General features: G+C 42.3%; 1 protein-coding gene across 3 annotated transcripts; it reads right to left on the bottom strand.

The window, feature by feature from the left end:
- On the bottom strand, window positions 1-11,273 carry CCDC163 (CCDC163 homolog). 3 transcript variants are annotated; one of them, XM_081305510.1, is made up of 10 exons: window positions 10,805-11,273; window positions 10,646-10,679; window positions 3,030-3,217; window positions 2,859-2,940; window positions 2,409-2,601; window positions 2,229-2,296; window positions 1,627-1,694; window positions 1,220-1,320; window positions 502-629; window positions 1-260 (listed from the first exon to the last, which is right to left on the bottom strand). In XM_081305510.1, exons 1-10 carry the CDS (start codon window positions 10,880-10,882, stop codon window positions 148-150), a joined length of 1,053 nt encoding a protein of 350 aa, XP_081161636.1. In that variant the 5' UTR covers window positions 10,883-11,273; the 3' UTR covers window positions 1-147. The 3 variants fall into 3 exon arrangements, 2 of the variants coding, with proteins under 2 accessions (XP_081161636.1, XP_081161637.1); XR_014023464.1 differs by having other exon boundaries at window positions 243-260; window positions 1,220-1,411; XM_081305511.1 differs by lacking the exon at window positions 1-260 and having other exon boundaries at window positions 488-629; window positions 1,220-1,411.
- Between the last annotated feature and the right edge of the window lie 40 nt (window positions 11,274-11,313).

Raw genomic sequence — 11,313 nt, 5'->3', positions numbered from 1 at the left:
GTTAGGGGCAGGGACAGGTAGACAGTGAGGAGCCTCACTAGAAATGTCAGATACCAACTAGATCGAGAGGGGATTGGCAGGCTGCCCAGAACAAGAGGGGAGGATGGGCCAAAAAAAGCCTTCATCTCACTATTCTCAAAAAAGTCATTACAAGTCACTCAGAAGTATCTTGGGACCCCGAAGGGATAGGTTCGCTTGCTCAAGATTCCCTGAGCATGGAGTTGAGAGACGCTCAGCATCAGGTTGAAAATGATGCTCCTCTGGAGATTTAGGAGAAAGGAAAAGAGAAGAGAAAAACAAATCAGCAAGCACTGTTATGTACACAGAACTAAGTCCTGGGCCTGTCTGATGGAAAGGGACATACAGGACTGATTTGAGATAAAACAGAAGTTGATGGATTCACAAAGAAAAAGGCAGATTTGATTTTACCTAGTGCCAGACATCCAGGCACCCTTCAGATTCAGCCAACCCCAGAAGTAGGATCCCTTCCCTCACCCTTACCTAATTTCCTTAAAAGTTCCCAGTTACTGTTACTGTCTAGAAGACTGACTTCAGAGCTAGCTGAACAAAGAGACTTGGTGAAGGTGAAGGCTAGGGGCAGCTTACATTGGAAGACATCAAAGGAAGTCCTGGAAAGAAGAACAGAATCAGAGACAGAGGTGACATAATCCTCCCAGCACAGAACTATCCTACTTCCTAAGGCCAGTACTTCATAATCCTCCCCTTTTATTTTTTTTAAGTTTTTTTTAATACCTTTATTTTATTTACTTATTTTTATGTGGTGCTAAGGATCAAACCCAGGGCCTCGCACATACCAGACGAGCACTCTACCGCTGAGCCACAACCCCAACTCGATCCTCCCCCTTTATTATCCAAATATATAAAGATATCTCACACCAGGCTGGGGTTGTGACTCAGTGTTAGAGCGCTCGTCTAGCACGTGCGAGGCCCTGGGTTCGATCCTCAGCACCACATAAAAATAAGTAAATAAAATAAAGGTATTATGTCCAACTACTTCTTTAAAAAAATTAATTAATTAAAAAAAAAAAAGGCATCTCACTGCTCTGTATCAAATAAAGAATGCCTTATGGGCTGCAACCCAAAAACTCAGTCTGCCCCCACCAGTCCTGGTCAAATTTAGAATAACTGAACTTGGCCCCAATGCCTGACCTCTGTGAGACAAATCCCCTCCACTGCCACAGCACCCACACCACCTGACCTGAGGAAATTGCGCTCCTGCTGGGCATCCTGGGACTCTGTCCTGGCAGCCTCCAGGGTGTGACTCTTGTTCTCCTGGCCACTTTGCAGCTTTTCCAACATCTGCTAGACCATGGGCCCAGTTAGGACCAAACTTTCTCCCTCCAGGAAGAAACCTCTTCCCCACAATTGGCTTCTTTAGCACACTTGGAACCTTCATATAAGCAAGGACAGTTTCTTATAGCAAAGGAATAGGAAAGAAGAGCTCTGGAGAAAGTGGAATCAGCACAGCAAAAAAAAAAAAAAAAAAGAGAGATAAAGATGCTGGTAGGAGAGGGTATCCTGGCCTATTTGCAGAATAGGACAAACAGAAAAAAGATGGGGCCTCCACAGGGAAATATGTGGAGATAGGTCTAATGTTGGTTCTACCTTCCAGCTATGGGCTTGAGCCTGCTGCCCCTCAGTCATCTGCTTCAGCAGCAGCTCCTGGTGCTGGCCTGAAGATGAAAGAGAATTTAAGGGGGTAGTCTCCAATTTTTTCCTTCTCCTTCGCTGTCTTATGACCAACCTGGTACTGAAAACTAAGACAAAAAGCATCTGGTCTAGATATTAGAAGCTTCCAAGCTGACTGAATAGACAAAACTCACACCATGATAGGCAATGAACAAAACAAAATATTTCGGCATCTATCTTTCTCTCTCTCTCTTTTTTTTTTTTTTTTTTTTTGGTACCAGGGATTGAACTCAGGGGCACTAGACCACTGAGCCACATCCCCAGCCCTATTTTGTATTTTATTTAGAGACAGGGTCTCACTGAGTTGCTCAGCACCTCACTGTTGCTGAGGCTGGCTTTGAACTCACAATCCTCCTGTCTCAGCTTCCCAAGCTGCTGGGGTTACAGGTGGGTGCCACCGCACCCAGTGTCAGATTTCTTAATAGGTCAAACAGGTAGAGCTTGATCACTTACTGGGAGAAAAAAAGGCATTCCAAAAAGGGAGACAAGGGAACTTATACCCACTTTTTTTTACTTACTCAGCTGGTTCCGAAGCAACTTCAGTTCCTCTCGCAAAATCTCTGACTCTTTCCACAGTATTTGCTGCCTACAGAAGTAATGGCAGTCATTCTACAGTCAACCAACAGAGCGAGGAGGCAATAAGCCTCCTGGAATACCAAGAGTTCAGAGGACTCAAGAAAGTGAGGCCTATCACTTACTCAATTTGGAGCTCGTGGTGAAAGCCACTGGTAGAACTGTAGTTTCCTGGTATTTTTTTCATTTGGACTTGGGCTTGGGCCTGCTCCCATACCTGATTCTGAAGGCTTTGCAGTTCCCTTCTCAGCCCCTCCAGGTGTTGTTCCAGGAGAAGAGCTCGACCTTCTGGGCCCCCCTGCAGCAACCTTAGTGATGCTATTGTGGTACAAATTGAGGGTTAGCTCCTCTGAGAGGTTCACACAAGTCTAGACTCTTCTTGCAAATCATGACACATGTGCACAAACAATAGGTATGCAGCAAAATCATGTGCACACATATACAGCAGTGTGTATGGGGAGCTGGGAGTTTAGCTCAGTGGTAAGAGTCCTTGCCTAACATAGCAAGGGGCCCTGGGTCCAATCCCCAGTGCTGGGGGAAAAAATATCTGTGTATATGAAGAATTGAACTGATACCTTCCAGAGCACTGATCTTGGACATCTGTTGCTCTTGCTCTTCCAGCAATCTCTGAACAGTCTTCCTTAGTGCCTTAGTTACCTACCCAGGCAGAAAAGCACATTAACTACTGCATAAAAAGCTTTCCCACACAAACACCACATATACACACCTAGGATTCCAAGACTCACCTGAGCCTGAGATTGAACCTCCAATCGGAGAATAGTAACTTCATTCCAGAGAGAGGTTGGGCTACAGGTCTCAGCCCAGTTTAGTCTCTCTGGGACAGTGGGGGTCTCTAGAGCCCAAGGCTGTTGAGCTTGGTCTTCTGACTGCGGAGACAAGTGATGAGAGGAAATCCAGGATCCAGCCAGGTCCCCTGCCAAGGGAATAATGGACAAGGATGCCGCAGTCTTGGCTGGGCACAGAATCACGAGCCAATCAAGCAGGAACAAAACTTTATTTTGAAAAAGCCGCTAACACTCTCAGCGCCAGCAAGTCAAAAACCGGTCCTCCCACGAGGGTGTCCGACCGGAACCGCGCCTCCCGGAACCCCCGTCTCCTCCGACCTCCTCCGGAATTCCCTCCTACTATCCTTCCCCAACCAATGGGAACTCTCCAGCAGTCCCGTAAAGTCCCGTAACTTGAGTCCGGTAGCAGGCCAAGGTGAACAGCGGGAGTCCAGTTTGCATATGAATGTAAATTTTAACATAATCATCTCAGTGGCTAGCTGGCGTCACTTTACAACCAAAGGTGCCATACATCGTATATATGCTTGTGGCTCCTAGCATCTGCCCCCTTCTGTTTAATTAAGCAACAAGCAATGTGGCTAGGGACCGTGCCTGGTAGGTTGTCCAATTTAACATATGGTTCTTACCCGTCATGGGAGAACTGACCTTTAGGCGTCAGCTTCCTGTCTTAGGTTGAATCCACTGTAATCAGAGCAACCCGTCGCTGACTACCGGTCCAGCATTCAGCCATGCTTGTGGATAGGCCTATGCACCAGTGGGGGGGTGAGGTTCTTGCCTCACCTCTGTTGGCCCCCAAATTTAGCCTTGGTGCCAGTGGGGGGGTGAGGTTCTTTGCCTCACCTCTGTTGGCCCCCAAATTTAGACCATCACTAGTAGAAGGGAGGAGGATACAGAAATGCCACGACACCAAGCCAATTGACGGCTCCTTTGGAAAAATTGCGTCACTGGTGACACCATCAGCAAAGATATGCCAGTATTACCACAATAAACATGGGGTGAGCTGGCAAGGAAATTGCATCACTGGTGACACCATCAGCAAAAATATGCCAGCAGTACCACAATTCGGTGCACCAGATGATATTTCACAATGTATGCAACTGATATATAGTCCAGGCAAGTTCTGCAAGCAGTTCAAATTGGAGGAGTCTATCAATATGTCCATATCCTCCCAAAGTAAATCAAGTCCTTGATAGCATTACTTGTTGAGTTATATTCATTGATGCATCAGTTTATACAGTTTACTGTGATAGCTATCATAGAAGCTGTAGTTTGGTTTTATCTCAGTCTTCACTGGAATTGGGATGGAGATGGAAATTCTGGCAATGATGGTAAAGAGACATTATCCTGAACAGAATTATTAAATATAATAAAAAGAAAAGGTGAAAGTAAACAAACAGATCTGTTAAACTCCTTTAAAAACAATCCTTAACAGCCGTTTACCAAATTTAAATTAGTAAACAAACAGATCTGTTAACCATCTTTAACAACAATCATAAACAGCTGTTCACCTAATTTAAATTAAACCATATAAATCACGTGAATAAAGAAAAAATTCGGATCCATTTTTTCATGAGCGCTCCTCATATAAGAAATATGGACATACACACATACAGACATACAACACAAAACAGAAGTGTGCACACAACATACAACACATAAGACAATAGTAAATAAAGGCCTTGTAACTATACTTAGGTGAAATCTCCATTGCAATGTTTAAAAACTCCACAGTCAAAAAAAAAAAAATAAATAAATAAATAAATAAATAAATAAATAAAAAATAAAACACAGTCAAAAAATAAAACTGATCAGAAAAACATTAACCTAGGTTTGTATGAGCTCAAAAATAAAATAGAACTTTATGATGTGGAAAAATGCAATAATAAAATAGATACTGAAAAAAAAAACCTTGGTTAATCACAGTCGCAGATGTAAGAATAGCCAAGCTGGAGCTCTGGATGTCAGCTGTTATGGATTTGAGTCAAATCATCTTCTTTTTCTGTAGAAATTGTTTTAGTTAATCTCTCTGGAATCCAAATCGGTTGCTGTTCATCCTGTGGGAAAACACAGACAGCGCCCCGATTCCAGACTATCACTGGATCCGGGCCTTTCCATTGTCCTGTTAGAATATCTTTCCAAAGTACCTTAGGCTTATGTACATTTTTGGGGTACAAATGTCTTTCCGCAGCACTAAGTCCCGATGAATCTAAATTTTAAAAGTTTAGAGTAAAAAGGGTTATTTTAAGTTTATCTTTGGGGGATACATACCCCTTCCCAATTCCCTCTTTTTGCTTTAATAAGTACATTTTAATAGTTTGATGAGCTCTTTCAACTATGCCTTGTCCCTGTGGATTATATGGGATTCCTGTTATATGAGTAATGCCAAATGATGAGCAAAATTGTTTCAAAGAGGTAGAAGTATAGCCAGGACCATTATCTGTTTTTAACTGTTTTGGAACGCCTACAGTGGCAAAATTTTGTAAGCAATGAGCTATAATTTCTTTAATTTTTTCTCCAGTATGAAGGGAGCCCATCAAAAATCTGGAAGAAGTATTAACTGTAACATGTAAATATTTTAATTTTCCAAATTCTGGCAAGTGTGTGACGTCCATCTGCCAAATATGGTTAGGTATTAGTCCTCTAGGATTGACTCCAAGATTAACTTGTGGTAAAAATGTCACACAATTTTGACATTGTTTTATTATATGTCTGGCCTGTTCTTTAGTTATTTTAAAACGCTTTTGTAAAGTATTAGCATTGACATGGAACCTTTTATGAAAATTTATAGCTTCTTCTATTGTGGAGAAAATATGTATGTCATGTGTAGATTTATCTGCTAGTTCATTGCCCATACTAAGGGCTCCAGGCAATCCTGTATGTGCCCTGATATGACCTATGAAGAATGGATCTTTTCGGTCCCAGATTAGACTTTGTATAGCGGAAAACAAAGAGAAAACAGTAGAGGAAGGGGAAATCCTACCAGCATCTTCAAGGGAATTAATAGCATTAACTACATACTGACTATCAGAAAATAAATTAAATACAGAATCTTTAAACATCATAAAAGCTTGTAATACTGCATTAAGCTCTACCTTTTGAGCTGATTGTTTGGGTACTAAAAATGTAAAAGTTTGATCAGGAGTAACTACTGCTGCTGTACCATTGTTTGACCCATCAGTGAATATATTTGGAGCATTTATGATAGGGGTTTTTCTTGTCATTTTTGGAAAAACTACAGGATGCTTAGACCAAAAAGACAACAAAGGATTAGATGGTAAGTGATTATCAAATGAAACACTAGTTTTACACAGGATTATTGCCCAAGTATTTAACTCATTAGCTAACTCATCAATTTGATCCATAGTATATGGAGTAATAATTTTATTGGGAGAAATCCCAAACACTCCCTTAGCTGCTTTTATTCCTTTGAGTATTAATTGTCCTACAGCCTCAGGATATCTAGTAAGAATAGTGTTAGGGGAATAAGATAAATGTATCCACAATAATGGACCTTCTTGCCAAAATACTCCTGTAGGAATATTTTTTGTTGGTAGTACAATAAATAATAAAGGCAAACTTATATCAATTCTATCCAAATGCATATTTTCCATATATGTTTCAATGATTTTTAATACTTTTCTTGCTTCAGGCGTTAACATGCGGGGTGAATTTGGATCTGATGGACCTTTTAGAATATCAAATAAAGGTCCTAACTCTCCTGTTGGTATGCCTAGATAAGGCCTTATCCAATTTATGTCTCCCAATAACTTTTGAAAGTCATTAAGTGATTTGAGTTGATCTACTCGTATTTGAATTTTTGGTGGACGGACCATGGTTGAGGATAATAGAACTCCTAAATAATTAATTGGAAGATTTAATTGTACTTTATCTATTGCTATCTCTAGATTATAATTTTTCAATAAATTTGTAAGTGTGGCATAACATTCTAGTAATGTGTTTTTATCTTTATGTGCCAGTAACACATCATCCATATAGTGAAATATTTGTAGTTCAGGATTTTGGTTTCTAAGTGGCTGGATTGCTTTATTAACATAAATTTGACACATAGTTGGGCTGTTAGCCATCCCTTGAGGGAGTACTTTCCATTCATATCTCTGATCAGGACCTTCATGATTCAGTGCAGGGATAGTAAATGCAAAATGTGGACTATCCTCGGGATGAATTGGAATTGAAAAGAAACAATCTTTAATATCTATAACTAAAACATGCCAGGTTTTTGGTAAAGCAGACAATTGAGGAATCCCTGATTGAGCAGGTCCCATAATAACCATCTCATTATTAATGGCTCTTAAATCTTGTAATAATCTCCATTTATCAGATTTCTTTTTAATGACAAAAATGGGAGTATTATAGGGGGATACGGAAGGTTGTATATGTCCTTCCGCTAACTGTTGTCTGACCAAGTCATGGGCTACTTGTATCTTTTCTTTAGTCAAGGGCCACTGAGGAACCCACACTGGTCTTTCTGATTTCCAAGTAATTTTGATTGTCTCAGTGGCCCTTTCTGAAAACCCAATTCATGTCTATTTATTTCTTGATCTATTTGAATAGGTGCTGTCATACCTTGTTCTTGTTCTCTTAATCTTTTTTCTTTCCTAAAGCCTTGTTTAGCCCTAGTAGTGGGCGCGTTAGGATTGATGTTATTTGTTAATGTCAATCCTAATTGATCTAGGACATCTCGTCCCCATAAATTTACAGGAAGATGATCCAATACATAGGGCTGTATAGTTCCTTCACATCCTTCAGGATCCCTCCAATCTAATACCATAGCACTTCTATGGGGATTTGTTGCCACTCCTAGGCCTCGAAGCGTTTGAGTGGCTTGTTGTAATGGCCAATGTTTTGGCCATTCTTGACGAGATATGATGCTGAGGTCAGCTCCTGTGTCCAGCAGCCCATTAAAGTCATGTCCTTGAATTTTTAATTTTAGCATTGGGCGAGAATCTAAATTTAAAGACAGCATAGCCCAATCTACACCTGTGGAGCCTAATCCCTTGGAACCTCTTTCTACATTACAACTGGAAAATTTATCATGCAGGCTGGGTATTATTAATAACTGTGCTATTCTATCTCCTGGTGAAATTACTGATATACCTCTTGGAGAACTAGCTATAATTTTTATTTCACCTTCATAATCGGGATCAATTACCCCAGGACTTATCATAAGTCCTTTTAGTGTAGAAGAACTGCGTCCCAATAATAAGCCTACTGTTCCCTGGGGAAGAGGTCCTTTTACTCCTGTGGGAATGATTTGAATTCCCATCTCTGGGGTTAGTACTGCTCTGGCAGAGGCGCAGATGTCCAGCCCTGCGCTCCCTCTAGTTTGTCTGATGAGGGATTTAATGGATAATGCGTCCTGGGCACTACCTTGATGGGGCTGTTGGGTTCCTCCATTGCCCCATATATTTGTGGTTTGGGGCCCCGGGGCATTGGGCCCTCTAGTCCGTTTTTTGGCAATGGAGCTTGATACCTTTCTCCACGATATCGTGGGTAAACACTTGGTCCTTGTCCGTTTTTTGATAACGGAATACCCTCTATGGTGGTTTGAGAACGGCATTCATTAGCCCAATGTCTCCCTCTACGGCATCGTGGGCAAATACCTGGTATTCTATTCCTTTGATATCCAGCTTTGTTAAACCCTCCTCTTATGGGGCAACTCCTTTTAAAATGTCCTGTTTGATTACAATTATAGCATGTTCTTGGCCTGGCATCTAAAGCCTGTTGTACTGCTGCTAAGACTTGCCCCTGTTCATTAATGTCTCTACATAATTTAATATATGTGTTTAAATCCTCATGTCTCCATGGTCTAATGACCTCTCTGCAGCAACGATTTGCTTGGTCATAAGCCAGTTGTTTTATAAATGGCATTACCTGTTCTGTATTTCCAAATATCCTAGAGGCTGACTGAATAAGTCTATCTACAAATTCAGCATAAGGTTCATTAGTTCCTTGTATTACCTTAGATAATTGACCTTGTAAGTCTCCATGCCCCTGTAAAGTTTTCCATGCCCTAACTGCATCTACAGCAATTTGTGCGTACACACCAGGGTCATATTCAATTTGTTGTCTTTGACCCTCATAAGGTCCCTTCCCCAAAAGCATGTCCATATTTCTTTGAGGGTACCCAGCTTCTGCATTTCGCCTAGCTGTCTCCATGCAAAATTCCTCATTGGCAACCTTCCATAACAGGTATTGTCCTCCATTTAGCACAGCTTTACACATACTAGTCCAATCTGCTGGCATCATGCTCAAATTGGTAATGGATTCAACCATGTTTACAGTGAAGGGTGCTTGCGGCCCATAGGTCGTTACAGCCTTCTTTAATTGCTTTATTGTTTTGAAATCTAAAGCACGGTGAATTCGTTGCCCTCCTGCCTGCTCAAGTACAGGGCATGCTAATCTTTGGGGTCCTGCCTCAGAATTCCGTCCATCAACTACGGTAGTTGAGGGCCGCTCAGCGGTAGATGGAGCTGTTGGCTGAGTTACGCCCTCTGGTGATAGAACGGAGTTGGTAGCAACCTCCTGTTGTAATTCTCCACCTGATGGCTGCTTGTCCTCTAAGCTTGCTTTCTTTAAATTCTCCTCTGTCTGACTAGCTTGAGAGACCTTCTCTTTTGCTTGACCTAGCGTTTTTTCTACCATAGTCTGGACCTCTAACAATTTACTTAACAGTTTTTCGGTTTGTTTTTTATTGGATTCTAATCTACTATAACCTAACCCAATAAGGTAGGATAAAACAAAGCCGAAGCAGAATGAAACAAAGACGGAGCAGACAATGGTTGTATCAATTTTCTCTTTCTCAGGGCTGAATAACTTCAAACCTTGAGCCAACCATTTTTTCCAGTTCGCCTGAGAAAATTCTAGGGCTAGGGAGCTCGAAATGAAAACAAAATAAATCAAAACAAGAACACATTGTTTTCTGAGAAGGTCATCCATCCTGTCGCCTTCCCTCAGGGGCGAGCAATTTACTCACCTCTAAGCTTCAGGCGTTCCCCGCACGGGCCGCCAAATGCCGCAGTCTTGGCTGGGCACAGAATCACGAGCCAATCAAGCAGGAACAAAACTTTATTTTGAAAAAGCCGCTAACACTCTCAGCGCCAGCAAGTCAAAAACCGGTCCTCCCACGAGGGTGTCCGACCGGAACCGCGCCTCCCGGAACCCCGTCTCCTCCGACCTCCTCCGGAATTCCCTCCTACTATCCTTCCCCAACCAATGGGAACTCTCCAGCAGTCCCGTAAAGTCCCGTAACTTGAGTCCGGTAGCAGGCCAAGGTGAACAGCGGGAGTCCAGTTTGCATATGAATGTAAATTTTAACATAATCATCTCAGTGGCTAGCTGGCGTCACTTTACAACCAAAGGTGCCATACATCGTATATATGCTTGTGGCTCCTAGCACAAGGACAGAATCTTTGTGGGATAAGAGAGTTCAGAAAAGCAAAGAGTTGGAATTTGGAAGAAATAGTGATGGTACAGGCACTGGAAGAAGGAAGATCTTGAAAGAGAAAAGGCTGATGAATGAAAGGGGCAATACTTACCTGAGGTGGAGACCCCAAGGGGATACAGCCTCTGCTACAAAAGAAAGAGTTGTACAGGCCAATGAATTTGGTGTAGTCTAATCTGACCCCACCCCCTCCCAAAACAACAAGAAGAAGAAAGAAGAAGAACAACAATTGGAGCCTCTGAAGCCATCTTACCTTAATGCGGGCCACATGCCCATCAGTTGCACGCAAAAGCATTTCAATCTGGTCAGACCAGCTCAGGCTCCTACTCATTTCCAGTGACTGGGGTCTGGTTCCCAGACCACTCTTGCCCTTGCTCTTCCAGCAGGGGATACCCGAGGAACAGCCCAGGAAAGGCAACACCGTTAGATGGAAGGAGGAGAGTGAATATGCAATACTAAGGATAGGGAGGCAATATCAGACCAAGAGTATGGCTCTTGGCAAGAAAGCAGCGTCCTCGGGGAAACGGAATACCCTGATACACAGATATCAAGTGGGAGTAGAAGGCTTCAAATCTAGGTCGAAATCCAGGTTCCAGCTCCAGGACCCTGTAGCCATCACGCCAAACCTGTCAGAGACTGTTGCCGCTGCTAGATTCAAACCCTCCAGTAGGCGGAGAATGTATGGCTTCAGAATGGGCGCCGCTGCACCACGCCTCTAGCCAACTAGCTACCTAAGCGGCCGAATTACGTTTCCCTGAAAGA

The sequence above is a fragment of the Spermophilus citellus genome (genome assembly GCF_964194105.1).
Source record: "Spermophilus citellus genome assembly, chromosome: 9".
NCBI lineage: Eukaryota > Metazoa > Chordata > Mammalia > Rodentia > Sciuridae > Spermophilus > Spermophilus citellus.
This window is presented reverse-complemented; position numbering and strand designations above follow the sequence as displayed.

Bases quoted from the DNA above. Each gene is read 5' to 3' on its own strand.
- CCDC163 (XM_081305510.1), bottom strand. From the start codon at position 10,882: ATGAGTAGGAGCCTGAGCTGGTCTGACCAGATTGAAATGCTTTTGCGT. The intron at 630-1,219 runs GTCAGGTGGTGT...TCTTCTTTCCAG, and splicing joins CAGGAGCGCAATTTCCTCAG to GACTTCCTTTGATGTCTTCC. The intron at 261-501 runs GTAAGGGTGAGG...CTAAATCTCCAG, and splicing joins GGAACTTTTAAGGAAATTAG to AGGAGCATCATTTTCAACCT.